The sequence below is a fragment of the Sinohyriopsis cumingii genome, chromosome 6, assembly GCF_028554795.1.
Source record: "Sinohyriopsis cumingii isolate HCF-2022 chromosome 6, ASM2855479v2, whole genome shotgun sequence".
In the NCBI taxonomy this organism is placed as follows: domain Eukaryota; kingdom Metazoa; phylum Mollusca; class Bivalvia; order Unionida; family Unionidae; genus Sinohyriopsis; species Sinohyriopsis cumingii.
The window spans coordinates 112,238,463-112,261,258 of NC_142966.1; the positions used below are offsets into that span (position 1 = coordinate 112,238,463).

The 22,796-nt window shown below is 35.4% G+C and overlaps 1 protein-coding gene across 4 annotated transcripts in view; it reads right to left on the minus strand.

The window, feature by feature from the left end:
• The window catches only part of LOC149797731 (uncharacterized), a 119,406-nt gene that overhangs the window by 72,359 nt on the left and 24,251 nt on the right, over positions 1–22,796 (minus strand). For all 4 annotated transcript variants that reach the window (XM_089962675.1, XM_089962673.1, XM_089962674.1 and 1 more), the window contains 3 exons: positions 16,576–16,632; positions 12,922–13,128; positions 10,325–10,540 (listed from right to left, as the gene is read on the minus strand). In XM_089962675.1, coding sequence (XP_089818801.1) covers positions 10,325–10,540; positions 12,922–13,128; positions 16,576–16,632 — 480 coding nt within the window. The remainder of the gene's footprint in view (positions 1–10,324; positions 10,541–12,921; positions 13,129–16,575; positions 16,633–22,796) is intronic.

Sequence of the window (22,796 nt, forward strand, 5' to 3'; positions counted from 1 at the left end):
ACATTGCAAAACCATTCAAAAACGTTATTTAGATCTTGGTACATAATTCCCTTCTCCATTTGCTCCATTTTCCCATTGCTGCTGAATAACCTCCTTATCGGTTACGATGTTGTTTATTTGAGTCTTTTCAACATAACATTGTTCAGCAAGTCCACCTCCCCACCTCACCCAATGTCATCGAGTAGAATAACCGACTTTCTAAAATAATACATCTCTGTTTACATGATGACATGTTAATGTTTGGTAATAATTTATTTGGATGTTGCTAACTGTATGCAATTTAATTATGCAGATGAAACATTTGTCAAGTGGATGAAATGCTTTCTTCGTAAAGGAAGCGATGTGTTGTCACATGATTTTTCGGTCTTTCTCTGGTACCCTGATTTGTTCAAGGTTAATTTCTCTGCGTGTGTTTTTAATGCAAAAATCTATTTTTAGCATATGCTGCCTAATCATGAAAGAGAAGAACTCGACAGATGTGTGAAGCCCAAAACTTTATCATAACATTGTTGAGCCCATTTCCTGTAAACATCAGCTTTTATAGACAAAGATATAATATTAGTCTTAGTGTTACATGTACTTTCGTCAACGCTTCTTTCAGTAATGGAAACTTGGCATTGGGAGACATGTATCAATGATAGAGATAATCTGATTACTTACCTTACATCACGATATAAATTAATTATTGGTTCTGGATACAATGGAGGGAGAAAAAAGTGGCTGCTCGTGAGGGGAACAATTTCCATTTTTGTACTAATATGCTGGCCGCTGGTTGCGTTAGAGGGGTGGCAGTTCTTGAGGGGTACTTTTGAATACAAATTCATCAGTGCCAAGGGATTCTGGCCATAAGAAGTGGGTGGCTACTGGTCGGGGGCGCGTTCAAGAGAGGTGAAACCATTCCTCTATAGTTTTGCCATTTCAATACACATGGATACCAACCAACTCAAATGGTATTTACCTATTAAAAGTTACATTCAATCTTCAATAACTGTGGATAATTATTAGCTGACTGCATCTTTTATTCTTTACATGTATAAATATCTATCATATCTTGAGAAGTGTAAATTAAATACTGTCGTTAGAAACATCTTGTGAAGTGTAAATTAAATACTGTCGTTAGAAACATCTTGTGAAGTGTAAATTAAATACTGTCGTTAGAAACATCTTGTGAAGTGTAAATTAAATAGTGTCGTTAGAAACATCTTGAGAAGTGTAAATTAAATAGTGTCGTTAGAAACATCTTGTGAAGTGTAAATTAAATCCTGTAGTTAGAAACATCGTGAAGTGTAAATTAAATACTGTAGTTAGAAACATCTTGTGAAGTGTAAATTAAATAGTGTCATTAGAAACATCTTGAGAAGTGTAAATTAAATAGTGTCGTTAGAAACATCTTGTGAAGTGTAAATTAAATAGTGTCATTAGAAACATCTTATGAAGTGTAAATTAAATACTGTCGTTAGAAACATCTTGAGCAGTGTAAATTAAAGTGACATTAGAAACATCTTGTGAAGTGTAAATTAAATACTGTCGTTAGAAACATCTTGAGCAGTGTAAATTAAAGTGACATTAGAAACATCTTGTGAAGTGTATATTAAATACTGTGGTCAGAAACATCTTGTGAAGTGTAAATTAAATGCTGTCGTTAGAAACATCTTGGTAGTGTAAATTAAATGCTGTCGTTAGAAACATCTTGTGAAGTGTAAATTAAATGCTGTCGTTAGAAACATCTTGTGAAGTGTAAATTAAATGATGTCGTTAGAAACATCTTGTGAAGTGTAAATTAAATGCTGACGTTAGAAACATCTTGTGAAGTGTAAATTAAATGCTGTCGTTAGAAACATCTTGTGAAGTGTAAATTAAATGCTGTCGTTAGAAACATCTTGTGAAGTGTAAATTAAATAGTGTCGTTAGAAACATCTTGTGAAGTGTAAATAAAATACTGTAGTTAGAAACATCTTGTGAAGTGTAAATTAAATAGTGTTGTTAGAAACATCTTGTGAAGTGTAAATTAAATACTGTCGTTAGAAACATCTTGTGAAGTGTAAATTAAATAGTGTCGTTAGAAACATCTTGTGAAGTGTAAATTAAATAGTGTCGTTAGAAACATCTTGTGAAGTGTAAATTAAATAGTGTCGTTAGAAACATCTTGTGAAGTGTAAATTAAATACTGTCGTTAGAAACATCTTGTGAAGTGTAAATTAAATACTGTCGTTAGAAACATCTTGTGAAGTGTAAATTAAATAGTGTCGTTAGAAACATCTTGTAAAGTGTAAATTAAATACTATTAAATACTGTCATTAGAAACATCTTGTGAAGTGTAAATTAAATAGTGTCGTTAAAACATCTTGTGAAGATGATGGCTGGGTCAATAGACTCCACAGATGAATCCCCAATCTCCACCTACCTACCATATTTACTGCTTTTAAATCAAACTGGTAACAACAAAGATCCTGATCTGCCGTATCATAATGCACCTGTAGATCAGGGCCTATGTTGTTGGTTCTAATGATTACTTGTAACAAATTGCACTTAACCAGATCTGTGATTATATACGGTAATATCAATTATCAGTCAAGCCCAGTTTATTCAGCAATCCAATTAGAACTGTACCATGAAAAATTTTGTACTGTTATATACCAAGGTAATCATGTAAAATTCCATAGCAATCAAGTTGTGTGATGACAGCTAAGACTTTGTCTAACATATTAATATTACATTTTTGAACAACACTTAATATTTTATTTAAGATCTATAAATGTACCTACACTGACATGTACTATAGTAAGATTCAGCTTCCATTCCAGACCAAGTTAGATCAGTCTGCATTCTCGGAAAGGTTACTTACAGGATAACTGTACTACATGTATTGCAGTATTGTAAGCTTTGTTTTATTATCAATGCATTTGGTGGAACCATTAAAAGTATAAAACCCTAACATCACTAAGATATCTACATCACAGAATAACGTTTTCAAATCTGAAAACACAGTACTTATTCCTATTCTAACACAGTTTGAAAAGTAACTAATAATGAAACTGACTCAATACAGAATGTATCAAGTAACACTATCACAATGCATCCGTTTTTGTCCAAGTAAGAAGGAACATACATTATGCTTCATAATTTGTCAAAGTTTGATGTGGAAGTAATCAAGGAATAGGCAAATGCTGTCACAAAATATGTCAATGTTCATGTGGGAGTAACTAAGGAATAAGTAAAGCTATGTCATTACAATGAGTAAAAGTTTTTTTTTCTTTTAACTGTATAAAATCGATTATACTGATAAAATAAACTTTCATATTTAATTTTAAGGGTTATAACTTGAGTTATGTTGCCAAAAAGCTTCCATTGCAAGAAGCAGCTGAGAATATACGACTCCTCTGAAAGGGTTGCCAGTCTTATCACATGTTACTGGTCACCCACCCCTATCTAAGTTGGTAACCATTTGCATCTTGTTCTACTAGAGCTGTTATGGCTAATCATCTTGTTTAAGGGCATGAAAAGAATTTATTGTGTATCTGAGTTTGATGGTATATCAGCAAAAGAATGGCCACATGGTGCCAATGAAAAGTTAAGTTCCAAAAATATAAAAAGGAACAATAGCCTTACAAACTTCAGGAAGATAAAGCCTTGCAAATACATGCAAACAATAAGGACCAAAATGCAAATATATAAGTGCTGGGAATTGGATCAGTTCCTACCAATCTCTCAATAACTGAATAATAATAATTCATCAGTTTGTCTATATAAATGTCAAAATTTGGGATATCTTTCACACAGTCACAAGTCAAAACTGGCAATGGTGCCAAAATAAATTCTGACTAAAATCAACAAAATTATGTTTAATTGGCCAGTAAAAAAAAAAAAATTAAGTGGAACATTGCAATATAATAAAAAGGCCAAGTTGTATCTCAAAAGAAACTTTCCAACACAAAGTTTTTGTGTCATACTGATTCTTTCAAAGGTACTTAATCTAATCCAAATATAAGTTCTCAATGCGGAACCAGATGATTACTTCTCATGCGAGATTTATCAGTGGCAATGCATTTTAGTGAAATACCAAATCTTCATCTGAATTGGCATTATTGTGGTATTGATATATCAATAGTTAAGGCAAAGAAAGTGATAGCAGTCGTTTTTCTTTTCTGTGTATTGAAAATCAATATCCAACTGTTTTCTTTTATTCTGAATTGGAAATCAATATCCAACTGTTTTGTATGTACAGTCTTCTACCATATTAACATCAGAACACAAAACCATTGAACGGTAACTATATATTTTTCTTTTCCCAGCTTGACAAAAAAGACAAATTCATTTATCTGATGGCTGCCTTTAAAAATTCACAGCTAATTCACTGTCTGAAATTTACTGTCATTTTGTTAACAATAAACCTGAGCAACAAAGATGCAGATGTAAGTTAAAATAAAGCTAATATGTACCATGCGAGATTATGGTAGCAATATGTACCATATGTGATTATGGTGGCAATATGTACCATATGAGATTATGGTAGCAATATGTACCATATGAGATTATGGTAGCAATATGTACCATACACAATTATGGTAGCAATAAGTACCATATGCAATTATGGTAGCAATATGTACCATATGAGATTATGGTAGCAATATGTACCATGAGATTATGGTAGCAATATGTACCATATGAGATTATGGTAGCAATATGTACCATATGAGATTATGGTAGCAATATGTACCATATGAGATTATGGTAGCAATATGTACCATATGAGATTATGGTAGCAATATGTACCATATGAGATTATGGTAGCAATACGTACCATATGAGATTATGGTTGCAATATGTACCATATGCGATTATGGTTGCAATATGTACCATATGCGATTATGAGATATATGGTAGCAATATGTACCATATGAGATTATGGTAGCAATATTTCTTAGTGAAGATACTGTTTATTGCAGGTTCTTGTTCAGGGGAGGGTAGGTTTGCATGAAATTTACTCGAATTAAAATAAGTTTTATGTTATAAATGAACCAGCAGTATGGCAGCTGGCTATCATCAGCAGTACAAAAAAGTTGGACAAATATGCAAAGCTAATACAGAACATTCACCATATCGGATGTAATACCCACAATACTTTATTAAGCCTCCCCACCACCAATTTTTAAAGTAAGTGTTTCAATCCCTATGTCACTGGTAAAGAAAGCAAACAATATAACTAGAAAACCATAATTTTCCCTAACTAACTACCATCCATGATTCAAACCTCCTTACACCTTAACTTTTAGGGTCTCAAAAATGGTTCTTACATGCGGGGTTTTTTCTTCAGTGCCACTAAATTGGGAAAGAGAATGCATCTCCAAATTGATGAGCTCACAACAGAACCAAAGGGAGATTACTCTTCTAGAATGAAGACATAAGTGTGTGCTTGTCATAATCACATAAAATATATACAAATAATTAGCTTTTACAGAGCACTGGAAGTGTTATATTGAATACAATATACATAGCTGCACCAGCAAATTGTTTTAGACTTGCAAATTGCTCTAACTTTCACTCCGTGGAAGTGTAGCAACCCCTACAACTGGGGTGGGTGGGTGGGTGGGCGTTGGAGGTGTGCATGCCCAACGTGACCCAAATTCCCATAAATCAACTTTTTAGGGGCAAGATGGGCCCATAATAAATCGTCAATGCTAACTTAACTTTAAATATGGACTTTGGGTGGCCTCAGGCTGGCACACTTTTCCTTTCATCTTCTGAAGAAAGTCTCATGTCAATATGACTCTCCATTCAGACGGAGTAGTGATAACAAGATTTTCAAGATGGCTGCAATTGCAGCCATAGTGGACAGCAGATCAGCATCATTTTCATTTAGTACCAGCATAATAAGTTTTGGTGTTGATATGACCATCCATTTTAGGAGGACCAATAAGATTTTCAAGATGGCCACGTCGGTGGCCATATTAGAATTCTGAGCATCATCATTTTCATTTAGGACCAAGTAGATCATGGGATGGATGTTTGTCGCAAGTTTCATGGCAAATCTCCATGTAGTTTAGAAGGATTAACAATAACAAACTTGTGTGAAATCGATGGACTGACAACAGACACCATACCGTGCTATACAGCTCTTCCAGTCTATGACAATCAGAGCTAACAAACTTGTGTGAAATTGATGGACTGACAACAGACACCATACCGTGCTATACAGCTCTTCCAGTCTATGACAATCAGAGCTAACAAAACGAATCACTCAACCTGGTAGCATAAAGGAAAACTCTGAAACACCAATCTCTTTTTAATAGTGTCTCTCATCAAGGACATCCTATTAATGTTCTGAAAAAACAATTCACTAATATTACTGTCTAATCTCTGATTATGTTCACCCCCTTTCTCTTCTCCCCAAGCCCTCTATTGCCATCTTCCTTATGTAACCATCCCGTTGGTAACAGCTTAAAAGAAACTGTCCTAGGCCAAGTATCTAAACACTTAAGGAAGACCTACTTTATTTGGTCTGAAAGGAAATTTCAATTTTTGTTCAAATTAAAATTAGTTTTTAATAAACAATAATCTCAAAAAGAAGATCCTTTATAAAGTGTGCCTTTGAATCAACAAGTACAGAATTCCTAAGAACTTTAATGAAACCTGAATCCAGGAGATTTACTGAGTGGAAACATAACATATAACGGACTGATGCTCTACTGACTCAAAGAATTTCCAGGAATCCAAGATAAGTTTCTTTCTTTTAATCTTTTTAACTGCTGAACATTTGAAACTATCTCTGATATTTTGAGAAAGTTCAATATGCCAAATAAAATTGGTAGGCAAAATATTTTCTTACATGTAAGAGTCAACCAGTTCACAAGATACCTGTAAAGTGAAACACAAAATTCTGTCAAGACCTTTGAACTGTAATCTTATATCTGAGAATGAAGATCCCTGAACTTGTCGCAAACAAAATCAAAATCTACCCATATCCTAAGTTTGTACAAATCTATAAACAGGAAAATCTCTCATTTTCTTGTCCTGACAGGATAAAAATTGGCTGTGCAGGGGAAAACTTTACCACTTACTCGTCTCTGGGACAAGCTGATGCAGATTTGTACCATGCATCTGTATGCATTTATTTCCCTTAAAAAAGCCCCCGATTTCAACATCGCTGCTGAATATGTTGCACAGGAAACTGACTTTGCTTTTCACACAGGAACCCAATGCAAAATCGGGTCCAGCTCATGAAAATATTGCTATAATCAACAACAGTGCTCATGCAAAGAAACAAGGTTGGAATGTTAAAGCAAGCTCACATCAGTGCCTGTGGTTTTGTAATGCATACTGTAGTGGAAAAGTTTACTGTGTTGAGATGACATGGACAAGTATCTGAGCTATTTTTATTAAAAAAAACATTTTAAAAAAAAACAATGAGCTGATATATTTCAAGATATTATTAAGACACAGAGATTAAAAATGTGTGATAAGAATTTGTCCCAACTTCTTTGTGATGTTATGCTCACAAGCCAGCAGAGCTAACAATCCGAATCAAGACCTTTTGGCATTCAGTCAGAGTGCTGACTTGTACTTTGGAATGCAACTAACTAGAAAGTCTAGTTACATTTATTTGCATATGAACAAGTCACTGTGATCATAAGCTCAAGAAGTACAAAGATGCAAGCAGTGACCTCTGACATGATGCCAAGGTCAACTAGATCTGGTCCAAACTCCTTCAGAGAAGAGTGAATATTTTGCTGGTCAGATCTGCACCATTTTCATTCATAACCAATTAAATATTGCAAAAGGTGTTTTAATTAAAACCCATGAGAGGAGTAGCGATAAAAAGACTTTCCAGGTTGTCAATATGATGCCATGCTAGAAGTCAGATGAGTAACATTTAAAATTGGTTACATATTTGTGCTTTAGTGTGCTACCTTTTTGTGTTTTAGTGAAAACCCCATAGAAATTTGACCATCTGTTGATAAGTTAAGCCATATAAACAAATTTTGCAAGGCTGTAAGTGCAGTCATTCTGGAGGCTGGATCTTTAATACATAAAGAATTCTTATTTATTTAATAGTCCTTTAAGAAAATAGCTGAAATTATTGTGCAGTATTTTTCTCATATCAGCAAGTGACCTTAACATTTGGACTGTCAAGCCCAGGGTTTCTTGTTTTACTCCAAGTGCAAGCCATCCACATAATGCAGACGGTGGACAACTTGTCATTGTGTGGAAATAAAAATGGTAACAGAATGACTGACAGACATGATACCTTTTACAGAAAGTCTTTATATGAAAATTCCATGTTTACATTATTAACCATTTGTTCTGGTGCCTTCTATATAGCAAGTTTTGAGATAGCTACCATGGCAGCCATGCTGGAGGTCAGATCAGGAACATTTAGTAACCAACTAAATAAGATTAGAATTCAATCAGTCGTCTTACGTCATCTTGACATTAACCTCTCCACCTCAGAATCAAGGGAGATGCCCTTGTCCAAATGTAGTCTACAAATGAAGTTTGATGAAAATTAGGCCAAAGAAACTTTATATATGATGCAAGAAAAATGAATTTTTTTTTTAGCTCCCATGACCTTGGTCTTGAACCCAAAATGAATAATACTGGTAGGGCACACATGACATTGGAAGAATAACGACCACAGCAAACAAAAGATGAGCTGCAGAAATCAGTTTTCATACACACAGATGGGCACAGCTATTACTATATCCACTCACACTTCAATTTTGTGGATAAAATATGGAATCTCAGTATGAAATCTTTCATACACTGCATGTTTTTTTTCCAGGTATTTTGTGTGTGTGTGTGTGTGTGCATGCATGCATGTACCAATGCATGCATGTGTGAAAATGAAGAAATAAAAAAAAAAAAAAAAACATCAGATGAATTACTGATCCTCAACACTCAAATTAACTGTAGCTATTACATGTAGAAAAACAAAACCACATAATTTTGTGATTTTGTGTCCATTTACTCTGCCCTGTGATATCCTGATGGTATACTCAAACGGGAGTTACTATAAAAATTATATTAAAAGGTGGGCGCTGGAAACTTGAAGAAAGTAGACTTCTCATACGAAACTTAAAATGATAATTTTAGCTCAATGAACTTTAATGAAAACTTGATCCAGAAAATCTGATTTACTGAGTGAAAACCAAACATATTTCAATGTTGGTTCCAGTGACCTTGACATTTCTCCTCTATGCCTGAGAATTAACAGGGAGCTTTACCTGTCCAAGCTTTACCTGTCCAAGTTGTTGTTGTTGTTGTGGGGTTTAACGCCATTTTTCAGCACAAGATAGGCTATACATGGCGGCCAGTATTAATGGTGGAGGAAGAACCCGGGAAAACCCGGGAAAGAACCACCGACCCTCGAGAAGCTACTGGCAAGCTTTCTCACATACCCACATTGGCTGAATCTTAGACTTGAACCGCCACAGACAGAGGTGAGATGGCAGTGATCCGTAACGAAGAGCGCTTTAGACCACTCGGCCACTCGGGGCCCCTACCTGTCCAAGTGATGTCAGCTTAAGAAGTCAGATGAAATTGTAGAAAGGAGAATCACATCAAGAAAATAACAGAAAACTGAAGTTGCAGACACCATCTACACATGAACAGACAGACAGACACTGCTATTGCTATAGGTCCCCAAACTATCAGACGGTGGGATAAAAAAAAAGCTGATAGCTGGATTTATTGTAATGCTGAACATTAAAATTCAATGCAATATCCAGCGATCGTTGCTGAATTAGGGAGAAGTCTGATCTAATGTAGTTCAATAAGCATCTGTAAAAAGGTGTCCTCAAATGAATCAACAAGTGTATCCCTACCAAAACTAGTGGGGCCCCGAGTGGCCGAGTGGTCTAAAGCGCTCTCCGTTACGGATCACTGCCATCTCACCTCTGTCTGCATAGGTTCGAGTCTCGGATTCAGCCAATGTGGGTATGTGAGAAAGCTTGCCAGTAGCTTCTCATGGGTCGGTGGTCCTTTCAGGGGTTTTCCCGGGTTCTTCCTCCACCATTAATACTGGCCGCCATGTATAGCCTATCGTGTGCTGAAAAATGGCGTTAAACCCTACAACAACAACAACAACCATAATTAGTTACAGAGCAGCCATCTGGATTGATCTGAAAAATCCTGATGGTTAAACATACAGCCTACTACCTGTACTGTCATTTTAAGTTTGAGCATCTGGTGCCAATGATACCCCTGCAATCATATTTTTTATTAAAAGAAATATACATGCATAAACTGTCTGCATGTATAATTTATATTATCATCAAATATTCTGCCACCTGATGAAATTTCAAGCAAAATATGAAAACCAATCTACCTTTATAATGGTTCTGTTCCACACTGTGACCTCATGACCTGACCTCAGCAGGTTCATGACCATTCCCTGTCCCATAATGCCCAGCCCCAGGAAGCCAATCCTTGATGGGGTTGGGATAACACTCTTCATCACCGGTTTGATCAATAGTGACTCCTCAATCTGTGTTGCTGCTGACGTCACAGGCATCTCATCATTTGTCACCTCACCCTCTGACACCTGAAAGACACATTTGTATGAATATGTACTACAATGGATCTATAAAACAATATGCACTGCTAAGGCCAAAGGAAAAAATGTGTGGTCCAGTAACCTGATCTATATCACATTAATGGTCCAACCATATATTTGATCATGTATGCAAAAATTTAAAAAACTGGTAGTGAAATTAGTACTGACATTCCTACAATATTTCTGTCCATACCATTACCAGAACCACTCAATTTGTTTCATGGCCTTACCACTGCCATCATGATGCTGATGCTGTTGCTCTCTCTTTATACATGCTGGTCTGGCATTCTTTAATATATTGCTTGCCATTGTCATGAATACATTATATTGCTTGCCACTGCCATGAATACATTATATTGCTTGTCACTGCCATGAATACATTATATTGCTTGCCACTGCCATGAATACATTATATTGATCATTCAATTGCAATTCATAAAACTTTAAAATGGATTTGACACAAAACCTTAAGATGCCAGAACTATCAAAGGAAGAAAATAGGGTCTGTGTATGCAAATGTGTGAAAATGTTTCCATAAAGTATCAGTGAAGATTTTATTAATGTTATCCTGTATCATGTCTTAGAACAGTAGATCAAGGTATATATAGCATTTGGCTGCATCTGGTGCAGATGTATTACAATCCTTCAATTTAGGTTTAAAGTTTGTTTTGATGAAAAGGGTGGGCGAGAGACATTCTTACAAAGCAAGGATGGGGGAGGGGAGGACAGTTAATTGGTTACCATTTTTAAAAACCAGTTAAGACTAATACCTGAAACATCAATGGCTATCCAGGTAATTGTTACAATTTGAATTATAACTTGTATCAGATGATGTCATGCACACATTCCTGTACTATCAGTGACATTTATGCAAGGCATTATGGGTAATTTTCTGCAAGGTATTATGAGTATGACTGGTATTGAGATATCTTCTGAAAGACTTTTCATGCATATAATGGTTGAGCTACTTGGTGCCAACTTTTACCACAATGCCCAATAACGATCTGGCTTAAGATTTACAACAACAAAAAGTAGCATGCATCAATTTTGCGCCACAGATGTAGGGCAGTAAGGTTAGAAAAAGAAAATCAGTACAAAGCCTAATGTATGCTGTTATCTGTTGTATACTGTATAAATTAGATGAAACAAACAGAATGTCTGCTGTTATTTGCTGTATACAGTATAAATTAGCCAAGACAAAGCCTGATGTATGCTGTCATTTTCTGTATGCTGTATAAATTAGTCAAGACAAAAGCCTGATGTATGCTGTATAAATTAATCCAACAGCCTGAGTGAAGTGCCATAACAGGCATTTTGACTGACCATGCCCTATTTTCAAGGATATACTCTGCAGGTAAATAAAACATCGATTCCCAAAAATTTTTTTTTTTTGTGACAAATGCAAAGTTTCTACCTGCATATTTCTTGAAATACATAATAAAAAAATTAGACAGCACGGGCCATTAAAATATGGCAAGTTTAATTATAAGATAACTAGCAATGGGGGGTGGATTGCTAAGAAATATGGTGGATGGCACTATATATGCCAGCCACATAATTACTAGTGCTTTAAGCAGATAACTGAAACCTTTTATGCAAAACCAATTCTGACCTTTGTCCAATATCAATATGGACAAAATGGGATTAAACCCACAAAACTAATCCAGCGTGCAAGCCGTCCACAACGGTTCATTGCTTTAGATGATGGAAAACTTAAACTATCATTCAATGTATCCTGGAATTGATACCGTTCTCCTTATTGCAAGTCATCAACGAGTCTGGTGAGATTCAAGAATTTGAGTTTTTGTGGAAAAAACATTTTTCTTCATTCAATCCAAGTAACCTTGACCTCTGACCCTCAAATATCAAGAGGATTCCTCCTTACCCCATGCGTAAACTATCCAACAAGTTTGATAAATGTATATGGTAGAGAACTAAAGTCCTAGTGCATCAACCATTTCGCTTCATTTAGTCACTGACAATGACCTAACAGTTTTGGCCCAATAATGATAGCGTTCTTCCTCATGCCAAGTTCAAGCCATCAGCAAAGCTTTGTAACTGTTGATGGCGGTCAACTCAGGTTATTGTATGGAAAATGAAAGTGGCAAATGACAATAAAGGATAATGTGCTTTGTCCTATGGTGCACATATAAAAAAATAGTCTTATAGAACATCCACCATTTGTTTTTGTGTGGCAATTTTTTTTTAGCTCAGTGCATATTCCAGTCGAGAAGTCAAAGAGGCTAAAACAAAAAGAATGACCATGACACTGCAGGCAGTGCTTTTAGACCTTCTGGCTTGAGCTCTTTCATCGTGTTCTGCCAGATGTTTTAATTTTGCAAACAAACTTATTATTCATATATTCTTACCTTGAGTTCTGGTATGATTCTGGACTTGATTTTGGTGGCAGATGCCACTTCAGCTTCATTAGGTTTGTCAGGAGACTTAACGGGTGTCGAATGTACTGGGGACTTGTGATGCAACATACTTGGGGAGGCAGCCACTTTGGCTACAGCTCTGGCTTTCTTGACTATCTTCTGTGAAGGTGAGAGTGGTGAGGGCCGCTTCATAGGTGCCTGTAATAAAGTTAAATTAAGACCAAAATAAGGCATTGTTGTCTTTAAAGACCAGCAGCAGGCAAATTCATTATCCGATTATTCTGCCACATATATCTAAATTTATTGGAGAACTTGCTAGCTCTGAAATTTAAGTTTTGTCAACCTTGCTTCCAAGCATTCTACAAGTTTTAAAAATAATTTTGAAATTCTGCTAGCCGGGCATACAGCTTGTTAAAAGCTTACTAAAATGTCTCAGATTGTAAATGTCACTGTCCCATCTGTCCTAAAAATAAATAACTCCTATTAAAGAATGAAGAAGTTATTGTGGTGTTTGTAATTCTTTACACTTTGATAAACCAAACATGGCTGAACATGTAAAGTGTGGAAAACTAAATGCAGAAGTTCAAAGAGTAATTTATTATTCAATTATTCAATATCAAACGAATCAAAGTCGGACTGATTTGACAGATCCTTGTGGAGTCACACCACCTTATTTTAAGCATTGCTTGCTTGGAGTTTACTTTTCTTCTTGCTTTCGAAGTTTTTGGTTTCTGTATAATACTTGAAAAGTACTGATATATACATGTAAACCTTCACGCATATGATTGTGCAGAAGTTCAATCAAAAGAAAATGCGATCTATCTGGTTCATTTTAGATTTTACTGACCAAACACATTGCTAGCATTGTTCCTTTGGAAATAACATACAACCTAACATCAAATACTAATAGAAAAATCATAAGTACATACTAGAACAAATGTGTGTTGAAACTTAGGCAATCACCAGTAAGTTTTTTTTCATTAAAGACAAACTATCCGGACAGGTTGCTGACTGGAAACATAGCCCTTATGACAGAAAAGTCACCAGTTGCTGAATAGTGACCAGCACAGTGATTTAACAATTAAATGAATAAATCTGAGGAAAAAGTTCTTGGGAGGTTTTTGTCCCCAACACAGATTAAACATATACAACTTTTGGATCCTCTGAAGCAGCTGTATACCATCAATATTTTTATTAACAAAATTGTGCAGATAAAAACTGCTAAATAAAAATTTCTGTCTCTTTCACTACATTAGTTTTCTGACTGACCACTCAGAACCCTTGATGTATAAGTTGGTTGGTTTCCCACACTTTAAACATATTACAGACTATATTATGCTGGGGAAATTGGATATAAGTGCCTTTCCCAAGGTAAAACAAAGGCAGTCAATCTGGGCTGCCTGGGCAAGTATCAAGCAAACAACCCTTGAATTACAAGTACAATACTCTACCAACTGAGCTATGCAGTTCTCAGACTGATCTTTATTAATTTCAAGCTGCACACAGAGACACTGCAACTTCATTTGAGAAACATAAGCAATGAGTCACGTGTTCTTGAAACACAAATGACCTACCACTGTGGAAGAATCTGACCTAAACACAACAGTAGAAACACATCAACCAGAGGGATTTACAAAAGGGCTGTTAATAGTTGCATTACATACACAAAACCCTGTAATCCAATGGCCCTTTGATCTTCTCTGAATTTGCTATCAATATCAAGTGTTCCGCTAATTACAGTGTCTCCCCTAGCACTCTTATCACTATGATTAAGTAGCCTTCTGCTTTCACAGGCGAGACAGAAAGTATATCGGTGGAGTAATATTAAACAATCATCACTGCCACAATTGTATATCAACGACAAAAAGTAAGAGCTGTGCATCAACTACTTGATTCAGATACAGTACATATCAAAATACTTGGTGGTGTTAAAATACGTACTGTGATACAGCAGTGATGATTTATATTGTGACAGAAAGTCCTAACTTATTCATTGCTTAAAGACACAGGCTCAGGACTACAGGTTTTTAAAAAAACACTGGCCCCAACCTAAAATACACTTGTCCAGCAGGGTCATATTATTTTGACACAAACTACTATAATGTAAATAAAACAAGAATCCCTCAAAGGGGCTGACACTCTACTGGCTGAATTTTTCTTCTTCCAGGAACTCAAGATCAGACAATTTCTTCTGTTAGCTTCTGAATGCTGAAACCATCCCTCGAATATATTTCAGCAATAACAAGGTTTTCAAATTAGCTACTATCGATGTCAGATTAGCACCATTTTTTATTAGGACCAATAAGATTTTCAAATTAAATATCGATGTCAGACTGGCACCATTTTTTCAAATCAGTTATCAATGTCAGACAGGCACCACTGAAATTTAAGACCAACAATATTCCAAATCAGCTATCAATGTCAGATTGGCACCATTTTCATTTATCATGTTACATAACCATGTCTAAATATATAATCAATAATATTTGATCACTTTTGCCAAGTAGGCTGATAAATAAGGCACACATAGCAGATGGTTAATAATACATAAAGATATTTTTAATGAAGAGAGATAAAGTTCTTTTTTCAAATTCAATCTCATGAACTATCTCTAGCATGTGTTACTAAAGTATCCCACCCACCCACCCCCAGGACAGTTTATATGCTCCTACCAATTTTGAAAATGAAAAATCTCAAAGATATTTTCAAATCTCCATAAAACTTTCTTGTTTCATTCATTTTCACTTCTAACCTGATAATTGCCAGGATGTCCAAACAATGTCAAACTGTTTGCACTTGAAACCAAATGCGAGTTTCTGTACAAAATTGGCAACCATATTTCCATGGGCTATTTTTTGCCTGCAACAGAGTGATGTAGTTCATTGTCTTCAATAAGCTCGGAATAATTCCATAACTTTGGGAGTTGCATCCCTTTGAAGTCATTTGCATAAGAGTTAAACCACCTGCACTTTTAATTTTGCGAAATATCATACCTAGACATTGCAAACATTGGATGCATGCTAAATAGTTTTTAGCTTCTATGTATCTGTTGTCCTAAAAATGTCACCCACTTACTGAAAAATGGCTTTCCTATGAACTGGAAAATGACAGCTAACAGGTTCATTGTTTACATTGAAAACTCCTTTCTTGGTTAGAAACACGACCAAGTTAGGGAGTAAAGTTGAGTGCATTTTTACATCCTGATGCTTTTCATTTTTTGCTTCCAGCCATACAAACTAACTTCCCTTAGACTACAATAAATTTAAGTACCATATATACCTACTTACAAGTCGAGTCAAACAGCAAACAACATAGGCCTGTTGCAATATGTGCCAGAAGATCAGGTCCTATATTGTCTTACTGATTACTCTTTCAAACTGCACTGTGCGATGGCAGATCTGTGAACTATACAGTTTGCAGCTGAACTCAACTTATAAGTGAGTACATATGGTGTAATATTATTAGGGAATAATGTTATCTTTGATTCCTTGCATATGACTATAACTGCACAATTCATACAGGTTTACCATGCACATAACTAATCTTCGAAAACCAAGTGAAATTCTGAATTTCATATTTGGAAAAGATCTCAATATTTCTATCTACAACATTACCTACTTTTATAAAAAAACGATTTTTCCTCACCTTTCGGAGAAAAGAATCTCTCTTTATTTTAGATTTTGTAGGTTTTGTTTCTGCTTCCTGCAAGAAAACAAAATGACATTACAATCTTAGCCAGAGATCCATAAAACATGCAAAGAAGCTGATTAAAAAACAAACAACAAAAAAAAGCACCATGGGGAAATTTGTAAATGTATTCAAATTATGGAAACAATTTATTTTAAGCATATAGTCCAAAGTTGCCAATGTACTGGTGAAGCATAGTCCGTATTTTATGATTGTGCATTTATTTGATCAAAATAAATTATGTCATCAGTGAAAAATTATTTGTATTCTCTGATTGCTTGAAAGGACTGCTTGATCACCATGAGAAGACTCAAAATGAAAATATAAATGAATGCAACCTGAACTCATTCTAAAAGGCATGATTAAACACCTTAATGATCAAGACTCAACATGGCATCATACTGTGCACAGTTCATAAAATATTTCATTGAACATCTAAAAGAAAACCCAAACACAATTAGTTGTATGTGTTGACATACTAGTTGGATTTCTACAGACACAGACTGATTATCTGTTCATCATACTAGTTGGATTTCTACAGATACAGACTGATTATATGTCCATCATACTGGTTGGATTTCTACAGACACAGACTGATTATATGTCCATCATACTGGTTGGATTTCTACAGATACAGACTGATTATCTGTTTATATGCCATTCTCATCCATGACAACATAAAACAAATACTTCAAAAACAGATTACCTATTTAGGTGTGAGTGGTTTTAATTCAAACGTTTATGCCTTTCATTCCGCTCTGTCTGATCAGGTGCAGGGCTAATCTTGGTCACCGCACCCTTTGTTTTGCACTGCATTAATCTTTTAAAGCAATTCTTACCTTTCTCATGTTTTTACTTGAAGTTGAAAGGCAGTTTAATGTTTTTTTCAACATAAGGAATCTCAAACAAAGGATTTTTTTTATCTAGAACAAGTCCAACTATGGGAGCAGAGATGACCAACAAGCAAATCCTTCAAACTGTACATTCTGCAGAAGTAAAATAACTACACTGGGCACAAAAAATTACATGTATATTGGACACACATGCTTGTTTCTATCAGTGAAAAGAAAATTACTGTGCGGTTTAAAATCTGAATCCTTGCCGAGTCTATGCTAATTTTTCTTTAATCACAGTGGCAAGTTCACTCTTTGACTACGTATATCAACGTAACCCTTAAGGAGATATTCAACCTTGTTCCCCTTTTAAGTACTGTACAGATCATTTAATAGCCACTTTTGTGTCATATTTCTCTGCTGCTTTGTAATTATTTAGACTGCATTTGGATGCCAATTCTTCTAATGTGTCACAAAGTAAACATGCTACCATTAATTCTAATGGGAAGTTATTGTTTTACTTGAGACTGGAACAAACAATAACCACCGACTGAATGTAACTTATTTTACTGCACAACACATTAACAGTGTGGTTCTCATGTTCAATACAAGTAGATAAGACATTAATATATGGGGAACAAATCTTTACACTGATATATATTATTAGTGTATGAGCATTTTCGACAAAATAAAATAATCAGCATGGAATGGGGTGGAGGCTTATTTCGAACCCTGTGAGTTAGCCAACTTGTGTTTGCTAATTTGAAGACGACAAAGTGGATGTTAATTGTTTTACTGGCATATAGAAATGCAAGTGCCAACTACGGCTGTCTTAAATGAATTCTCACTTTGAAAAGTATAAAACAAGCAAATGAAGACTATGAAAGCAATTCCACTAAATTCTGTAAATAGACAATACAGTTAAATATAATATGAAATATGGTTACAAATTAAAATGAGTATCCCTCAGATCACAGTCTCATCTGTGTCTGAATGCTGAAAACAAAGCCACCATCACTGCCACAATTGTTGCCAGGAAAAGTAATGCCAAATCATCCTATCATGCTGATGCAGGCAGACAGTCAACCAATCCTAATCAGTATAGTTCAAAGAAATCATTTAAGGATTAAATCTCAGACTTTACATTTATAAAATTCATTGTTCACATATGAACACAACCAAATACATGCTATTCAATGCTCAATAGCTGGGGTCCAAAATGACCAGTCATGTTAGGAGGAATATAAATAATCTGAGTAAAGCAAGTATGATTGTCCATTGAGGGGAGAGGAGGGGGTCGCCCCAGAGGAGGGGGCCCCAGACATAGATGCTCAGGATTCATCTCATAACCAGCCAGCTTTGGAATAGAGTAATTCAGGTTCATTAATGGATATGTCTGGTAAAGGATGGTAAAATAAAAGAGATGGAGAGATGGATTCCTTACAGGACATAATCTCTTGCCTACTGGAAAAAAATGATCCTACATTTGAATATCAGAGGGGAGCTAGAAAATGCCATTTTATTTATGAACATATAAGCACACAACATAAAACTACTTTTCAGCAAGGATGGGAACTGTGATCAGGTAAAATTGCTGTTTTGGAAGATTGAACTCCTGATGCTAGTGTTTCCCATAGGATTTTAAAAGGGTGCAATAATTATCTTCCAAATCTGGCACTTAAAAATGAGCATTTCCAGATCAAAAGAGCAGCTAATTATCTCACAAATTATTATTATTATTATTTGTTGTTGTAAAATCAGGATCATTCTTTAGGTTCCAAGATGCACAATATGCCTAATGCATCCGCCTTTATTTAGAGACAGGAACTGAGGTGGCATTTTGGTTAGCAAGAACTCACAACTGATAGGGATGCGGGTTTAATTGTTTTAAAATCATGACAATTCTTAATGTTTAAAGATGCCCAACATGCCTAATGACTCATCCCTTATGTTGTAATAGGCAAGTAATACAGACAGGAACTAGTGATACAGTGGTTAAACTGAACTCACAACTGATATGGATGTGGGTTTGAATCCTGCCTTGGCTGGTTACCACAGTGTGTCTTTGGGCAAGATATCACACTCCATCTGCCCTGGCACTAAATAACCTATCTGTAATGCTTTGCCATGAACAGCAAATCAAACACAGTGCCATGAAATACTGATGTACTTTACAAATCATTTTGCTTTTGGCAATAAGTTACTTGTTTGCTTTTTGTCTGTTTGGGTGTGTTTGATTTGGATCTTTAACATAGCTTTGACAGTTTTTCAGTCATATCGCTATGATGTCTGCAGTGTGGCAGTTTACAGTGAATGTCTAGCACTGGGGCATCATGCCGTAGACATGTAGCATGATGTCCCACCCAGTCACATTATCCTGACACCAGGCTGACCAATCCCAACACTAACCTCTTAATGCTGAACGCCAAGCAAGTCAGCTGTTATTACCAGTATGGTAAGTCTTTGGCATGACTCGGCAGGGGATCAAACCCACGACCTCCTGCATCCGAGGTGGATGCTCTAACCACTAGGCCACCAGAGCAGGTCTTTTTTTTGCCTGTTTGGATCAAATCTGGATGCCAACACTTCTGGTGTGTCACAAGGTGAATAAGCTGCAGTTAGTTCTGATTTGTGGTTATTGTTTTACTCTGGACTTGAATAAACAATAACCACCAATCAGAATTGAATGTAATATATTTTTCACTCCATGACACACCAGAAGTGTAGCCCTAATAATCAATGTAACTAAGAGAGATGTGAAGTGAAACTTTGCGTAAAAGTGGTTATTAAATTGTCAGTAAAGTATCTAAACATACATACTGAACAAGTTTGAAATATCATCTTTATGTTGATATATGGCTGTGTGTACAGTCTACTGTCAGATGCTAGCATTTGTTGAAAAGAGGCTGTGAAAAGCATTTCTGACTTTAATTGCTCATAAATATTACTTATTATATATGTTCATGTGCTACTGTGATAATAAAGACAGTTTTGACATCAACATGTGTTTGTTAATTATCAATTTCCTCTGTCATTTCCAAAAACATTACATTCCAGATAAAGATGCCGATGGGTACCCACCCATTTATAATTATCTGGGTAATAAAATGAGCCACCTGTTTAATTCATGTATTAAAAATAAAAAACGTTAAGTTCAGATCAACAGTCAACTGTATCTGCCAGCTTTCAAGTCAATGCATTTTTTAAAACCAGGAAGTAGGTATGTAAACAAAATTTGTTTCTTCAAAGTACAAAACAAATAGTGTGTAAAAAACTTATCATTTTGGGGAAGAGATCGTGCAAAAAAATTATAGGAGCCAACGAGAAGGATTTTAACTACAATCTCTCTATTCCCAAAAATGTGACTACCATTATCAGTAAGTTCATGTAGTTAGGATTTTTCTTTTGATCTTTGCTGATGCCAATTGTTACTCTGAATTGCTCAGACACTTCAGCCAGTGAGAATAAAGAATGTATCACTGGTTGAGAAAATTACACGAGTAAGCACCTGGCATTTCATGTTATTAGTTAATCATTACACAATACTGTATTCTGAGAGGATTGTGCAGCAATTTATAATCAATTACTTTTTAACTAATTAAAATGGGTAAAACATCAAAAGTGTGGGCATATGCTAAGCAAATGAATGAAAATCGTGGTCATTACAACCTGTGTGAAATTACATTGTCTGCTAAAGGTGGTAATACGAGTACCATGTGACACCATCTCATCAGAACCCATAACAAAAACACTAACAGCAACAGCACACCAAGAATTCCATCTTTTTCTTTAGCCTCTAAAGCCAAAATTATTAAAAACAAGAGAAACTGAAATTGGTAGGAAAAATGCTGCATTTATAGCACATGACTGCAGGCCAATCAGCATAGTGGAAGGCATGGGATTTTACAATTTTCTCAAATTTTTAGAGCTTGATTATGAAGTTAAATGCTGAATAACTACTACAGCATTGCTTAAAGAACTTTATGCACATGGGGTTACGAAATTAAAACTGATAAGTGGATGTCCATACAAAATATCACATGTATGTGTGACAGTTCATTCGATAAACCCCCGACTGGCAGCTGGAAACATCAGGTTTACAGACAAGGGAAATGCTCAAGCAAAACATCAGTCTCTTCTTGGAGGATGCTGAAAATGAATGGTTAAAACCAGTTCACAAAACTGTTGCAACGGTGCATGATAATGGCTCAAACATCAACTTGGCCTTGAATTTATTGGGATGACTGTCCTGATCAGTTTTGCATGCTGCAGCTGGCAGTCAATACTGGTCTTACAGTAAGAGCCACTGAAAATATGCTTGGCGCCACTGCTCACATTAAGCATAGTACAGTTGCAGCACAGGCTTTGCATAATAAGCAAGCGGCATTAAAATGGATTCAGTGTCAGAAGTGACAATAGCTTGTTCTACTGTTATATATATTTAATTTACATTGTTAGTTTTTTTAATTTCATTATATGCTACTGACAATGTGAGATTGTATGTTGAACCTGACCTTGTCTAAAAGTCCATTTTCTACCTGACCTGACTTATTGATTTTGGTTTTGTAGTATACATGTTTATCTCAATCTGAGTCTTGAACTTTGGAAATTCCTTATAAACGGGGGGGGGGGGGGGGCGGCGGATACCTGTTGTTTACTACACATTCTAATTCTAACCAAGATTTTATCTTGCGAACATTACAATCCTTCTAAAAGGTTACTTTCCAATAGGCAATGTTTTTTTTTTAATAGAAAATGTTAATTGTTACATGAGGTGGAAGACTATATAATAATGTCAGTGGAAAAATTAATCATTCATACTTTAAGATCTTGGCTGAATTAACTGTATTGTGTCCAATAATTCATTTGGGTTGGAATTTATTTCATCAAATTATTTAATTCAAGTGTTTCTTCTCTGCAGAGACAAAGTGCTCTTCAAAAATAACATTCTTGGCAATTGTGATTTGGATTTATACTGAAATTTCAAATAAGTATTTAATTCTTGCATTGTATTATATTATTGTGATCCAACAAAAGATACATCAGCATTAAACGGGCCACAACAGGCACATGTCTATAATTATTTATGACTGCTGAAGATTACAGTAAGTTGTATAGGGCAAATATTGTTTTGTATAGATCCTTTGTATTGATATGAAGTAACGAAATGGAAAAAATATAATACACTGATATATCAGATAATCATTTCACCCGAAGGTCGATATGCAGTCATCTCAACTACATCAGTTGTTGAATTTACAGCCTTATTTGTCAGTTTCGAACCTATTCTTGAATTTTTCATTTTTTAAACCAAAAATATAAATTCAATCCTACTGTCAATATGAT